We start from the raw sequence: 16,895 nt of genomic DNA on the forward strand, positions 1-16,895 counted from the left end.
TTAATTGTGTAAATATTTATTGAGCATCTACCACTGCCAGGTTTATGATAGAAGTCAAGGCTTGAAGATAGAATATCTCAGTTTAGTTGGGGAAGATAGATTATCTGATTATTTTTATTCCGAGATATAAACAAAGTTGTGATGGGATCATAGGACAAGTACCAGCTCTAACTGACTGGCATAATAAGAGAGGGCTTTATAAAGGTGGTAAACATTGTGCTGAGATACGAAGTATCCTTTTGTTTCCTAGATAAAGGAGGTGAAGAGAGGAATATTAGAGAAACATTCTAGGCCTGACACTTCCTGTATTTTGTGATGGCTGGACAAGGACTTTATATGCAAGTCAAGCAAGGCTGAAGGTTTTGGGGTAACTGAAAGATTATTCAAGTGCAGAGTTAATTGGAGAGGGTGGAGACTAGAGGTGGGAACCTGGTAAGGAGACTTGCACTGGGCCAAGTGTGTGATTATGTAGTACCTAATGTGGAATAGTAGCTATGGGGATAATGAGCATGGAAAGCTGAAGACACGCTTGAGATGTAGAATTGGTGGAGCTTGGAAACCAAATAGATCTGAGAAGAGATAAAAGGGATCATGTGGGTATCTTGTTAAAGATACCCATTAAATTGTGGGCTGGAGTCTGAGACACAGCATCTCTGACAAGCTTGCAATTGGTGCTGATGCTGCCTGTCTATGGACTACACTCTAAGAAGTAAGGCTCTAGAGTGTATGAGATTGATTCATTATAGGGGAGTTAGCCTTAGATAGAAAGAGGAACACCTCCTCTCTTAATTGAGGTGGAATGTACGGTGGATGAAGGCACAGGAAATACAGATTAAATTTGCAGGCAAGAGACATGCCTGGTAGTCTTTGTGGGTTTTTTGGTGAAACAATAAATAAAGCTATGTTATGAGAAGACTGGGATTGTGTGAGCTTGATGAAAGTTGTGAAGGTTTGGAATAGCTACTAAGAGGAGGAAAATGAGTAAATTTGGGACGTGTAATCACTGAACAGTGAGGATTAGTTTGGTTATGGTGTCTGTAGATATAATTGGAGCAGAGAGAGACTAGTAATAAAGATTTTTTTTTTCTTTCTTTCTTTTTCTTTTTTTTTTAAATGGAGTTTTTGCTCTTGTTGCCCAGGCTGGAGTGCAATGGCATGATCTTGGTTCACCGCAACCTCTGCCTCCTGGGTTCAAGCGATTCTCCTGCCTCAGCCTCCCAAGTAGCTGGGATTACAGGCATGTGCCACCACACCCAGCTAATTTTGTATTTTTAGCAGAGACAGGGTTTCTCCATGTTAGTCAGGTTGGTCTTGAACTTCTGACCTCCAGGTAATCCGCCCATCTTGGCCTCCCAAAGTGCTGGGATTGCAGGTGTGAGCCACTGCACCTGGCCAGGAGAAATTGCTTATTTTTTTAAGATGATATGGTAGCCTAGGGAAGTGGTAATGAGGCCTAAAGTTGAACAGTGTCCTTGAGAATGGAAGAGGAGGATGTGGTAGGCCAAATAACACCCAATACCACACCCCCTCCAAGTGCCATGCCCTAATCTTTGCAATCTGTGACTGTTACACCTTACATTTTAAGAGAAACTTTGTAGATATGATTAAATTAAGTATCTTGATATGGAGGGGTTATTCTGGGTTATCTGGATGGGTCCTGTGTAATCACAAGGATTCTTATAAAAGAGAGGCTGTAGGGTCTAGTCAGATGACAGGAATAGGAGAGAGGAAATGCCATGGTGAAAGTAGAGGGCCGAGGAATGTAGACAGCCTGTGGAAGCTGAAAAAGGCAAGGGAACATTTTCCCAAGAGACTCCAGAAGGAACAAAGCTGTGGTGACATGTTGATTTTTAGTTCACTGAGACTGATTTTGGACTTCTGACTTGCAGAACTGCAAGATAATAAATTTGTGTTGTTCTAAACTGCTAACTTTGTGGAGTTTTGTGTTACAACAATGATCAGAAACAGAGGGTATGGATATAAGGGAATAGTATAGAGTTAGAGTCAGTAAAATGAGACAATTAAGGGGTTGTGGTATGGGAACCAGGAAACTAGAACAGAAACAGAGGGTATGGATATAAGGGAATAGTATAGAGTTAGAGTCAGTAAAATGAGACAATTAAGGGGTTGTGGTATGGGAACCAGGAAACTAGATTTCTAGCCTGGGTAAATGAGTGGAGAGTAGTGAAATTAAAAATAGAGAATGGTAAGGAGTAGATGTTAGAGGAACGTGTATTTGCTTTGCATGTCATAATTTTAGGAACTGGTGAGAATAGTATTTTGAGTCTAGTAATATAGATTAGATAGAGTAGAAGAAAATTTGAAACAAGGAGATGAATTTAAGAGGCTACCACAGTGCTGTTATATATACTTAGTAGGGCTGTTATAATGACGTTACATGACAAAATACATAGGAACATCACTTTAGTGCTTTTCAGTTTGGGAGTCATATTCATACCTTTTTTGGGGGGGCGTTAATAAGTATTTGAAATAGACACAGCTGCTATTAGCATGAGAAATAAGCAGAGTGGAAACATTAGCCTCAAAGATGTTGTGGATCACAGCTACCGTATTGGACATCCTATGTATAGAACATTTCTGTCATCCAGAAAGTTCCATTAAGTGACGCTGCTCTGTGTTATTTTCAACAGTGGAGGACTGGATATTATCAGTATTTTAGTAAAATTTGTAGGACGTGGTATTTGCTAATGAGAAACAATTTTCAGAAGACCTAGACTCCTGGAGAGACTGTGAGGTAATAGTCAAGTGAACAGTAAACAATCCTCTCTCTCCAAGGAACACTAAATAGTCTAACAACGAGCACTAGCCAGTTGGGTTTCAGGATACTGGGTTTTTATTCTGGTACTGCTTTGTGTTGTGTATATTGGGAAAGCCTGTTAGAAACATAGAAAGTTCTCTTCTTAAAGAGGTCCTGTAGCCTCTTAAAAACATCAAAAGCAAGAAACAGGTAATATGTATTCATTAATTTCTATAACAATATAGGAATATTAGGAAAACATTTTTAGAAAAATCTTGGCTGGGTGCAGTGGCTCATGCCTGTAACCCTAGGCCAAGGTGGACAGATCACTTGAGTCCAGGAGATCAGCCTGGACAATATGGTGAAACCCCTATCCCTACAAAACATACAGAAATTAGTCGGGTGTGGTGGTGCGCGCCTGTAGTCCCAGCTACTTGGGGGGCGGAGGTGGGAGGATCACTTGACCCTGAGAGGTCGAGGCTGCAGTGAGCCTTGTTTGCGCCACTACACTCCAGCCTGTGCGAAAAAATGAGAGACCCTGTCTAAAAAAGAAAAAAAAATTATCTATTAAACAAGAAGGTTGGACCTGCTACCTACTTCCATTTCAATTCTTTTAGTAAAACATTATCATGCCGTAATTCATTATATAGTTTTAATTAAAGATGCACTTCTCTCTTATTCTCATAACTTTTTATGGCTGAAATGTTAATCATTAGTAAAAATGACCTAAACTTAAAATTTGTTTAGTTTTAGGTTCCCAAACCATGTTTGTTATAAACAGTAAATATATTATTGGAATTTATTAGCAAATCACAATATCTGAGAGAATGGAAATTTACTAAGGCATGAAATAAATAGTTTAAGGAAGGAACTTTTGTAGATAAATAAGAGTTGGAGAGGAGCAGAAGTTGTATGTAGAAGAATTTAGTTGGTATAGTGATCAAATACTATAAAAAGTTGCCTCCAAAATATCTTTTTTTTTTTTTTTTTTTCGAGACGGAGTCTCGCACTGTCACCCAGGCTGGAGTGAAGTGGCCCAATCTCGGCACACTGCAAGCTCCGCCTCCCGGGTTCACGCCATTGTCCTGCCTCAGCCTCCGGAGTAGCTGGGACCACAGGCGCCTGCCACTACCACTACGCCTGGTTAATATATATATATATTTTTTTTTTCTTTTCTTTTCTTTTCTTTTCTTTTCTTTTTTTAGTAGAGACGGGGTTTCACTGCTTTAGCCAGGATGGTCTCGATCTCCTGACCTCGTGATCCACCTGCCTCGGCCTCCCAAAGTGCTGGGATTACAGGCGTGAGCCACCGTGCCCAGCCCCAAAATATCTTTTTATAGGACAAAAGTTTTCTGAGTCTTTATTGATACCTCTGTTATTCAGATTCTGTCTAAAAGAGATTAATAGTTTAGAAGAATGAATTGTGTTGGGATTTTACCTATTATCTTTGTATCTCTTTTCTTAGATAAGATTCACTGATTATAAATCTCAATTAAATATACTTTATGTGTCTGAATGAAACTGATGACCAGAATCTTGCCAGTGTAGGAAAAGTTGACTTAAGAAAAGAAGGTTTGCTTTCCAAACCTTCTATGCTGTTACCTTTAATGAGATGACAGTCTCTTTGCTTTCTTCTGCTGTTTAGCTTTCTGCTACTCATCAGTATGTGATCAGGGAGTAGAAACATGATGTATATCAGACTTGTTTGGAACTCCAACAAAATCTGAAGGGAGAGGAAATTGAAAATGTGGCTGAGTATTTCATGTTATGACACTTTGGTTCCTATATTAAAGTTAACCACATTATTTCACAACCAACTTACAATCACTTCATATTTAGCCAAACATTTCCTCTCATTTCTGTGTATAATTATAAGCTTATTGATACTAAAGTATGGTTTTTTTATGAAATGCTTTCTCAATACTGAACCCTAGTTGACCCTCAGCACTTACTTGTTTTTGAAAGAAGGAGGTAGAAGTTGAATTTGTGTTTGAGTTTATCCTAAACCTAATCATCATTTTGTTTTTATCCTAGAATTAGAATGTTTCTAAACACTTCCCTCCACACTGTATTAATGTCAACTAAGAACAGAAATTTTCAGTGGCTAGGCATGGTGGCTCACGCCTATAATCCCAGCACTTTGGGATGCCAAGGCAGAAGGATCCCTTGAGCCCAGGAGTTCGAGACAGCTTGGGCAGCAAAGTGAGACCCTGTCTCTACAAAGTTAGCTGGGCATGGTGGTGCATACCTGTTGTTACTCAGGAAGCTGAGGTGGAGGATTGCTTGAGCCCAAGAAGTCGAGGCTGCAGTGAGCCATGGGTAGTGTGTGTGCACTCCAGCCTGGGTGACAGTGAGACCTTTTTCAAAAACAAAAACAAAAAATCTCTGCTTATTTTTTTTTGAATTACAAAATTTTGTAAAATAAAAATTAAAATTTTGTGGGGACATAGTAGATGTATATATTTATGGGTTACATGAGATATTTTGATACAGGCATGCACGCATATTAGCCACAGGGTAAATGGGGCATCCTTTTATCCTTTGTGTTAGAAGCATTTATCCTTTGTGTTACAAACAATCCAACTATTCTCTTACAGTTTTTTTGTAAATGTACACTTAAATTATTTTTTACTATTGGCTAGGTGTAGTGGTTCATGCCTGTAATTCCAGCACTTTGGAAGGCCGAGGCAGGCAGATCACCTGAGGTAAGGAGTTCAAGACCAGCCTGGCCAACATGATGAAACCTCATCTCTACTGAAAATACAAATACTAGCCAAGCGTGGTGGGGGCATGCGTGTAATATCAGCTATCAGAAGGCTGAGGCAGGGGAATCGCTTGAACGCGGGAGGCAAAGGCTGCAGTGAGCCGAGATCAGCCTGGCAGCTGAATTGAACAAGAATAAAAAAGCACGAGCGGCAGAGGCAGCAAGAGCCGCAGAAGCACTGCACTCCAGCCAGGGCTGGAGCGAGACTCTGACTAAAAAAAAAAAAATTGAGTATAGTCAGCCTGTTGTGCTAACAAGTAGTAGGTCACCTTCATTCTTTGTATTTTTTGTGCCCATTAACCCTCTCCCGACCCTCCACTATGTCACTCCCCTTCCAGCCACTGGTAACCGTCCTTCTACTCTCTGTCTCCATGAGTTGAATTGTTTTAATTTTTAGCTCCCACAAATAAGTGAGAACGTGCAAAGTTTGCCTTTCTGTGCCTCACTTATTTCATGTAACATGATGACCTCTAGTTCCATCCATGCTGTTGCAAGTGATGGGATCTCATTTTCTTTTTATGGCTGAATAGTACTACATTGTTTATATGTACCACAGTTTGTTTATCCATTCATCTGTTGATGGACACTTAGGTTACTTCCAAATCTTGGCTATTATGAATAGTGCTGCAATAAACATGGGAGCACAGGTATCTCTTTAGTATTATTGATTTCCTTTCTTTGGGGTATGTACCTAGGAGTGGGATTGCTGGATTGTAAGATAGCTAGTTCTATTTTTAGCTTTTTGAGGAACCTCCAAACTGTTCTTCATAGTGTTTTTACTAATTTACATTCCCATCAGCAGTATACAAGGGTTCCCTTTTCTCCACATTCTTGCCAGCTAGCTCCTTGGCAGTGTGTTAATGTGTTAACCTGCCTACTTTAGAGTTAAAAAAAAATGCTGAGTTTAAGACCTGAGTTCTAGGCAAAAATAGAATCCAACTCAGATGTTATAAGAGACTTTAATGCAGGGACTGCAGAGGTGCCCTGGGTTAAGGAAACCCATAAGGCATGTTTTTACTAGAAACAGGGAAGCCCAAAGGGGCAGGAAAAATATTGTGCTATTGGAGCCTCGTGAGAGCTGTGAAGAGGGTGCCTCACAGCAACCATGGTGGTGGAGGGATGCAGCTTCTGCCAGAAAATGTGGCCATGAGGAGGGAGGGAGGTAGGAAGAAATAATGCAGCCTTTCTCCGCCTTCTTATCTTCTGTCAGTGGCAGGACAGCCCTGGAACCCAGAAGGCATATCTGTTGGGGTCAGCATCATTGGTCACAGAGTAGAGCAGAAAAGTATTGGGAGATAGAGTAGTTGTAGCAAGATAATAAGCAACATAACTACTAATGAGTTCAGGTGTTGACTTCAGGTAATGTAATATTTTACCCAATTTCTTATATGTTATCTATGCATACTTTACTGGGTTGATGTGGGCATTAAATGAGATAACGTGAATGTATTATCATAGTGTCTTTGTCTTGTTGAGTATATTTTAAAAGTCTTAGTAATGCACGGATTTGAAAAGCTCAGCTTCCTTTCACTTGGTACTGTGTTAAATTTGTTTTGTGGGAACTTTGGTTGCCACTATATTTTTAAATATATGTTTTCCAGTAATTTTTGAGAAGCGAATGGCCTCATTATCAAGTTGTTTCCAAGATTTAGTTTCTCATTGTTTTATAGAGCAAGGAGCCTGAAAACCTAAGTCCTAGTTCAGGCCTATACTACTATTTGTGGCATAGTTCTTTGTGGGAGTTATTTTTACTTTGCCTCTCTGTTCTTTTCCCTTCTGAGAAATTGGAGTAATAATACTTAACTAGTAAATGTTTAATATTATGGTAAAATAATCGTTGTCAAGTACTTTGAAGACTTAAATGATACGTATATTAATTTTTACTCTCGTTCATTTTGAAAGTATCAGAGCCTCAGATTAAGAGTGATTAGATGGTTTTTAGTTTGTAGCATTTTCTGTGTGAAATTATGTAGCTCATAAGATATTATCTTGTATATGTGTGTTTATGTGAGTAAAGTGATTATGCTTATGTCTATTTTAGTTAATGTGTGTGAATGTAATTTTTTTTTTTTTTTTTTTTTTTGAGACAGAGTCTTGCTCTGTTGCCCTCCGCCTCCCAGGTTCAAGAAATTCTCCTACCTTAGACTACAGGCGCATGCCACCATGCCCGGCTACTTTTTGCAGAGTTTTTTTTTTTTTTTTTTTTGAGGCAGAGTCTTGCTCTGTCGCCCAGGCTGGAGTGCAGTGGCCGGATCTCAGCTTACTGCAAGCTCTGCCTCCCGGGTTTACGCCATTCTCCTGCCTCAGCCTCCTGAGTAGCTGGGACTACAGGCGCCCGCCACCTTGCCCAGCTAGTTTTTTGTATTTTTTAGTAGAGATGGGGTTTCACCATGTTAGCCAGGATGGTCTCGATCTCCTGACCTTGTGATCCACCCATCTTGGCCTCCCAAAGTGCTGGGATTACAGGCTTGAGCCAGTGCGCCTGGCCTACTTTTTGCAGTACTAGTAGAGACGGGGTTTGATTCACTATGTTGGCCAGACTTGTCTCGAACTCCTGACCTCGTGATCTGCCCACCTTGGCCTCCCAAAGTGCTGGGATTACAGGCGTGAGCCATCACGCCTGGCTGTACATTTTCTTAAAACTATCTTTCTGAAACGAACTCTAAGAGACTCTATTTATTGCCCAGTAGTAAGTCTTGTCTTTTTCACTCTTGCCATAGACAGAGCACTGTTTATTTCTGAACTTATGGTTGAGTAAGGTACTTTTGAGATGTGGCAACTGTCTCCTGGTAAAAGATTTGTCAGATTTTACCCTGCTGCTACTACTACCATTGATGTAGCCTTATTGCCTACTTCTTTTTTCTGAGACAGCAGTGATGCCTTGTCACATTTTTCCTCCTCATTTTTACATTTGTAGACCAAAGCAAGATCAGGGCAATCCATTTTGAAGAGAACTATGAGCACCAAATAATATTCTACTTTAAAGAACTTTTTATTTTTCAAAACTCCTTCGAAAATGTAACTTTGAAATTAAGTAAATTTCTATTTTATTTCATAAACTCGAGTTAGCACTGTCTTTGTAAATTCCAAACTGAACCTTTCTGAATTACTGACTAAATCTTAATTATTTCTCACCAGACGGTCTGGCAAATCCCGAAGCAGAAGCCCATATTCATCTAGGCATTCAAGATCTCGTAGCAGGCACAGATTGTCTAGATCCAGAAGTCGTCATTCTAGTATTTCTCCTAGCACACTAACTCTGAAGAGTAGCCTGGCAGCTGAATTGAACAAGAATAAAAAAGCACGAGCGGCGGAGGCAGCAAGAGCCGCAGAAGCAGCGAAAGCTGCAGAAGCAACTAAGGCTGCTGAGGCTGCTGCCAAAGCTGCAAAAGCTTCAAACACTTCTACACCTACCAAGGGGAACACAGAAACTAGTGCCAGTGCATCACAAACAAACCATGTGAAGGATGTGAAGAAAATTAAAATTGAACATGCACCTTCTCCCTCAAGTGGTGGAACTTTAAAAAATGACAAAGCAAAAACAAAGCCACCTCTTCAGGTAACGAAGGTGGAAAATAATTTGATTGTAGATAAAGCCGCCAAGAAAGCAGTCATAGTTGGAAAGGAGAGTAAATCTGCTGCTACAAAGGAGGAACCAGTATCTCTTAAAGAGAAAACCAAACCACTTACACCAAGCATAGGAGCCAAGGAGAAGGAGCAACATGTAGCTTTAGTGACCTCTACATTACCACCGTTACCTTTGCCTCCCATGCTGCCTGAAGATAAAGAAGCTGATAGGTAAGTGAAAAAAGTATTTGTCAATAACTGCTCAAAGAAAAAATGTAAGTCTGAACTGAGAAATGATTTGACCTCCCCTAACCCCCTCAAAACAACTTTAGTGAAAAAGACTACAAGTAAGAGAATGAATTTTCTTTATTGTATGCATCTTAAAATTAAGCACATTGCATACAAGATGGCAAAATTAAAGTTTATACTAAGACATTCAGGGAAAAATTGCCATTGCCTTGGGATACAATGAATATTTCAATATGATTTTGGGTATTAGAAATACCAGTATTCTCTTTGGTTTAGTTTTCCTTGATGATGGCAATCAGAAACAGGACATTTTATGAATGAGTTGGCCATGGTTAATATACATCTGATAAGCATTTGTCTCATTTATTTCTAAGTTTCTTCAGTGGCCTCGTAGATTTATCACTGTCAGTGATTTTATTATCATTTTTTAGTTTAGTCTTTTCTTAACTCTTTTTTTGAGACGGAGTCTTGCTGTGTCGCCCAGGCTGGAGTGCAGTGGCCGGATCTCAGCTCACTGCAAGCTCCGCCTCCCGGGTTTACGCCATTCTCCTGCCTCAGCCTCCCAAGTAGCTGGGACTACAGGCGCCCGCCACCACGCCCGGCTAGTTTTTTGTATTTTTTTAGTAGAGACGGGGTTTCACCGTGTTAGCCAGGATGGTTTCGATCTCCTGACCTCATGATCCACCCGTCTCGGCCTCCCAAAGTGCTGGGATTACAGGCTTGAGCCACCGTGCCCGGCCTTCTTAACTCTTTTAATTAAAAAAAATTTTTTTAAGCCTGTCTTGCAGTTGGGATTAATCACATTATATTATAGGAAACTCATAATGTGGCCAGGCGTGGTGGCTCAAGCCTGTAATCCCAGCACTTTGGGAGGCCGAGGCGAGTGGATCACCTGAGGTCAGGAGTTCAAGACCAGCCTGGCCAACATGGTGAAATCCCGTGTCTACTAAAAATACAAAATACTTAGCCGGCTGCAGTGGCGGGTGCCTGTAATCCCAGCTACTAGGGAGGCTGAGGCAGGAGAGTCACTTGAAGCTGGGAGGTGGAGGTTGCAGTGAGCCGAAGTCACACCACTGCACTCCAGCCAGCCTAGATGACACAGTAAGACTGTGTCTCAAAAAAAAGAAACAAAAAACAAAAAAAGAAAGAAAGAAAATTGATAATGTGATTATGCTTTCCTTTAACACGTTTAAAAAATTTCTATTATGAACGTTGAGGGTATGACTTATTTTTTTATTGAGAAACATATTCTTAAGAGGAAGTTAAAATACAACTAAGAATGTTTATTTTTTGTGTCCTAGTGTAGAAGAATTAGACTCGTGTGGTTTATCTGCCTGTTATCTGCCTGTTATACCAGCTAGCTGTTTTTATTTTTATGAAGAAATTAGAGCTTCCACCCCCACCCACTCCCCATTAAAAAGCAACTATATGAGTAGTTTTCCTAGCTGACTTTTAAAAATAGATTTTGTGGATAAAAATGCCATGTGGACAAGTGCTTACTTTGGCATTATGGAAATTTTATAATTTAACACAAACAAAAGTGAAATAATAATTCTTGAGTTTCATGCCCTTTGAGGTGCCTTTTGAAAAATAATCAAAATGTTGTTGGGAGACCCCATCCAATTTAATTGGGTGTTATTTAATTATACTACTATAATTGTTGTATTTGCAGGTTTGACTGTTAATTCATTGAATTGAGTTACTTCATTAGAGAGTAACCTGTTACTGAGAATCCATGTTTTATTGAGACTGGTGGTTCTCTACTTTATATTCTTCATATATGCTTTAGGAGTAAATTTTTACTAGGATATTTTCAGGAACTCTGTATGTACACATATGAGTGCTTAATAAGGATACTGTTTATGCATCTGTCTTTAATTAGTTGATGGCACATTTAATTATTGTTCATTACTTTTTTTTTTTTGATCCACCTTTTCTGTCTCCTCTGCTTTTTCCCCTTTTTGTTGTCTCTTCTTTCTTTGAATGTGTTTGTATGTTTAATGGATACAGAAGTTTCTTAAGATTCATGAGCACTACCAGTACATGTCTGTGTGGCCAAAGATTAATTCATCACCAATGGAACTTTCCTTATTTTGATATCTGTAATTTAACTACCGAAATGTATGTACTAACTGCATATGAGGAAGAGACTTGATATTGTTTTACTTTTTATAAAAGTTTTTAGGTGATTAAATAAAAATGTATTGTAAAAAGAAATGGTTAGAAGTGATTACTTTTGGAAATAAATGGACGCTGAAGGGAATGGATGGCACAGGAGACTTATTTTATATTTATTATTTATAATACTGTTAGAAGTACAATAACATTTGTTAGTAGGCTGTAGTAGAAAGCTTAGTTTTTAGTGCCAGTTGTACTTCTTACTACGCTCATGACTTAATCTTTCTGTGCCTCAGTCCAGTTAGTTCTATTCATGGGTGAAAATATTTACAGTTTAACCTCACAGATTAGTTGTAAACATCAAACGAGTTGATGGACTGAATTTTGCAAGCTGTAAAGTGTTATGCATCTCAGTTATTATAATTAGTCCTAGTATAAATCAGCACTGCTGGAAATATTACAGATATTTAAAACTGCTTTAGATTATTGAAAAAAGGTAAAAATTACAAAGTATGATTTACATTGTATAATATATGAACCATTATATATGTAACATGTAGATCTGTTGTGTAACGAATAGACCTAGTGCTTCCTTTGAAAATAATTGGTTTTTGTAAAAGAGGAACTATTGGTTGGTTTTCCATCCTCTTTTATAATGAAGGGGGAGCACCCCCAGGACATATTTTTCATGTATCCGAAAGTAAGCTCATGGTAATTTTATGTTTACAAGTTTCTTTTTAGTAACCATTGTATACTTTTTGGTTTTTGCTGAACAGCTATTAGTTGAAAGTGGTTTATAAACTATTTCTCTTGAGGTAAAGAAACAATCTTTTCTGTTACAACATACTTTAGGAAAGCCAAATATGGGAGGTATCTTTATTTACTTGTTACTCAGTGTAAATTTAAAGATCATTTTAAAGAAGAGTGAGTAATGGTCTGCATAATCTCATTGCTGTATCTTAAGGAAAGCTTTCGATCTTTGCTTTCTTTGAGCATGCCTATATCTGTATTCCTGGTTGACTCTCACTGTTGTATCCACAAATACATTAGCAAAAGTGTGTGTGTGTGTTTTGAGTGGCCTCTTGATTTTGCAAACCTCTACTCCACTTGTTTTTGCTGTTTTATTATGTCTAAGTAAATTCTCCCCTTCCCTCATACTTCTTTTATTTTGAAAGTATTCAAGCACTTAGAAAAATTGAAAGAATAATACAGTTAGCATCTGTGTTTACTGGATGGAAGTTACATTTTGTTTTAGATGCTCCGTCTCAGCGGGTGTGGTGGCTCACAGTTGTAATCCCAAACTGTAATGAGCACTTTGGAAAGCCAAGGTGGGCAGATGGCTGAACCCAGGAGTTTGCGACAGTCCTCGGCAACATGGCGAAACCCTATCTCTACAAAAAATACAAAAATTAGCTGGCTGTGGTGGTGCATGCCTGTAGTCCTAGCTACTTGGGAGGCTGAGGTGGGAGGATCACCTGAGCCCGAGAGGTTGAGGATGCAGTGAGCTGTGATTGCGCCACTGCACTCCTGCCTGGGTGACAAAGTGAGACCCTGTCTCAAAAAAAGGAAAAAATTACACACACACACACACACACACACACACACACACACACACGCTCCATCTCTAGTTGTTTAAGAGAACTAATGAGGGTATGTGTGTGTGTGTGTATAGTTCTCCCCGAGATGAAGTCTTGCCCTGTTGCCCAGGCTGGAATGCAGTGGTGCCATTTAGGCTCACTGCAACCTCTGCCTCCTGGGTTCAAGCAATTCTCCTGCCTCAGCTTTCGGGGTAGCTGGGATTACAGGCGCACACCATCATGCCTGGCTAAATTTTGTATTTTTAGTTGAGATGGGGTTTCACCATGTTGGCCAGGCTGGTCTCGAACCCCTGACCTTGTGATCTGCCTGCCTTGGCCTCCCAAAGTGTTGGGATTACAGGCGTAAGCCACCGCTCCCGGCTGTGTATATATTTCTTTTCACTATACTGTAAATATTTAAGTCATCTCCCAAGAATAAGGTCAGTCTCCTGCTTGATCACAGTATCATTATTGTGATAACAAGGAAATCAACAGTAGTTAATCTAATATAAATAAACAATAATATCATGCACTATATATAATCAGTAATCAGTACTCTCCCCCACCCACCCCCTGTCTCCAGCCCCATGACTTTTTGAAGAGTCTGGGCCAGTAATCTTACAGAATGTCTCACCTTTGGATTTATCTGATTATTTCTTCTTGGTATCATTTAACTTGTTCTTCTCTAATCCCTTTATTTCCCATAATCTGGAAATTACTTGTGCTTTGTTTAGATAAAGAATACACAGTTTTTTAGCCAGAATATTTAAGAGGTGATTTTATGTATTTTATGCTGTTGTTACAGGAGGACCAAAATACCAGATTGTCTTACTCTGCTAGTAGTGATGTGATCACTTGGTTAAGTGGATGACCAACTGTAAGGTCTCTTCATGTATGAGGGTACATTTTCCTCTTTGCAATTAGAAGTGAGTTGTAGGGTAATAGTTTTGGCAGTGATTGAATATCCTTTTTCCCAACAACCTATCACCTAATGGTTTAGCAGCCATGAATGATATTTGTCTAATTCAGTTACTATAGTAGGGGCTGCAAATGGTGATTTTTTTTTTCCGTTGCTGCTGCACAAATTGAAAATGGTTATTTTCTAATTCTGCCGTTCCTTTTAACATTAGCTGGCCTTGTTTTGTATGTACATGTTTCCCCATATCCCATTTAATCATTCTACTCTCGTGGATTTTTATTTATTTTCTGTGTTACTAATAGTAATAGCCACTATTCCTTTTGACCCTCACATTGTCTGAAATTTGGCCAGTGGAAGCTGCTATAAGCTGACTCTTTTATTTTTTTGACATGACCTCATTTGTTTTTTCGTGTTTCCTTGCCAAAGGTATATGTTAGGCTCACTTTGAATTTTGCTTCATTCCCAAAATTGCAGTCTGTTTTCCCACAAAATCATGAGATAGATGGTAATCTGTGTGTTTTCAGAGAATGTGATTGTTTTATTATTATTTTTAAAATTAGGATCATACCATGGATAATGTTCCTTGACTTGCTTTTTCATTTAATGTGTTGGAGATCTTTCCATGTTGGTATAGATGGGCCCGATATTCTTATTACAGGAATGGATGTATCGTGTTCTTCTGTTGATTAATGGATACTTAGGTTTATAATTATTTGCTATTAAACTCTCCTTATATATTAATATTTTATGTATATTTAGGTAATTTTTATAGGACAGTTAACATGTCAAAGTACACACATTAAAAATTTGATAGAAACTGCCAAATTATGTCTTAATAAGGCTGTATACCAATTTATGCACCCAGATGTATGAAATTGCCGTAACAGTTTTGGATAGTGTCAATTTTGACACTCTTTAAAATATGTAATTATTTAATTTTGCATTTTTCTGATAATGAGGTATGGTATTTTCTAGAACGTTTATTGGTTATTTATTATTTTTCTGGTGAATTGCTTGCTTGTATTCTGTGCTGGCTTTTCCTTAAAGTTGTTTCCCTTTTTCAAATTGGTTTTTAGTTGTTATGTTAGAGATGTTGACCTTTGCCTCTCAGAATCTATTGCTTATCTTTGACATTTGTTTTGCTTTTGGTTGTATGAATGTTTTCCATTTTTATCTAGTCAAATCTATTCTCTTTTCTTTAAGACTTCTAGGTTTATAAAATTTAAAAAGGTTAAGTCAGATCTCATAGAAGTTTGCTTTCGGTTATAGTGTAAAGAAGTGTTCTGATTCTTTACTCCCCCAACCCAGTGTTGTTACCAGTACTGTTTATTGTATAATTCATCTCACTAATTTCCATATATAAAAATTCTTACATATATCTGTTTCTCTACTTTCTTTTCTTTAACATATTTTATTTGTCAGTATCTTACCATTGTAATGTCTTTAGATACATGGTATATTGGCTCCCAAACTCAAATTTCTATTTTAGGGGCAAACAGTAATATAAAAATGAAGGGAATGAAGTAAATTTGTGATGAGTAAACAGCTCTGCTGTTGAGCTGCAACATCAATGTTGCTCTACAAGAATTTAAGCTTGTCTTAGAACTTTTGCTTTTTTAAAAGAGGAAGCCTAGAACCTGAATATTACGTAAATCTTTGGATTTAAAATTACTCACAATTCATAGTTCTTTATAAAACATTAGATAGACTGAATAATATATATCCTTTGACTTCAACCAGCCTTTGGCTTGTAGTTCTAGATCTTTGAATAGCTTGACAGGGCAAATCCTACTTAATTTCTCTTTTTCAGAAATTTCTTGGCAGTTCTTTTGCCTTTATTCTTAGACAAATTTTATAATCAGTCAGGTTGTCAAGTTGTATTTAAAAAAAAAACTTTCTTGGATTTTTTTGAAACTCTATTAAATGTAATAGAGTCATAATTTGGAGACAGCTTTATAATATTAGTTTTCCATATTAAAACATGGTTTCTTTTCATTCGTTCAGATCTAATTTTATGTTCTTCAGTCAGATGTTTTATTTTTTTTCTGTTGCATGTGTGTATTTCTTTTTAAGGCATTTTATTTTTGTTGCTGTGGTGTATGGAAGTGTTTTTAAAAGCACATTTTCTATTTGATTATTGCAAATACTCAAAAATGTTTTAAATTATGTAATCTTGGAAAGTAATATTTGATAGTTAATATAATAACATTTAATATAGATAGTTTTTTAAGTTTTAAATTATAACTGAAATTAAAACTTTAGTTTTTTGCTTTCAGAAATGTTGATTGAATCTTCAGATAACTCTTGACTAAAGCCTCATTACAAGTTAGAGACTATAGTTTTCAAATAAGTTATTCTAAATAGGCCTATTTTCAGTTGGCGTTCAGGTGATACCTTTTCTAGAAAGAAGCCTTTACTGTATTTCAGACTTGATTTAGCTACCCTTTAGCTACTACATTACTCTAGGAATCTGTTTGTATAACACTTTATCCTACTTCCTGTCTTCCAGACTGTAAGCTCTTTTTTGAAAGAAACTGTAGCTTAATGTGTTTGTTGTTAAATTTCCAGTGCCTTACAAAATACCTAGCACATGGAAGCTCATAATCAATATTTGCTGAATGGAGGGAGAGGAAAATTGAGAAGTGGGCTGTGTGATACATTATTTTAAAATTAAAACTACAGGCCTGGCATGATGGCTCACGCCTATAATCCCAGCTCTCTGGGAGGCCAAGGCAGTTCTTTTGGATCACCTGAGGTCGGGAGTACAAGACCAGCCTGGCCAACATGGTGAAACCCTATCTCTACTAGAAATACAAAAAAATTAGCCGGGCATGGTGATGCGTGCCTGTAGTCCCAGCTACTTAGAAGGCTGAGGCAGGAGAATTGCTTGAACTCGGGAGGCGGAGGTTGCAGTGAGCTGAGATTGTGCCACTGCATTCCAGC

The 16,895-nt window shown here is 38.2% G+C and overlaps 1 protein-coding gene across 2 annotated transcripts in view; it reads left to right on the forward strand.

The window, feature by feature from the left end:
* The window catches only part of CDK13 (cyclin dependent kinase 13), a 126,995-nt gene that overhangs the window by 21,385 nt on the left and 88,715 nt on the right, over positions 1-16,895 (forward strand). For both annotated transcript variants that reach the window (XM_050783297.1, XM_050783298.1), the window contains exon 2: positions 8,661-9,320. In XM_050783297.1, the coding sequence (XP_050639254.1) occupies positions 8,661-9,320 (660 nt within the window). The remainder of the gene's footprint in view (positions 1-8,660; positions 9,321-16,895) is intronic.

This window comes from Macaca thibetana, chromosome 3, assembly GCF_024542745.1.
Source record: "Macaca thibetana thibetana isolate TM-01 chromosome 3, ASM2454274v1, whole genome shotgun sequence".
NCBI lineage: Eukaryota > Metazoa > Chordata > Mammalia > Primates > Cercopithecidae > Macaca > Macaca thibetana.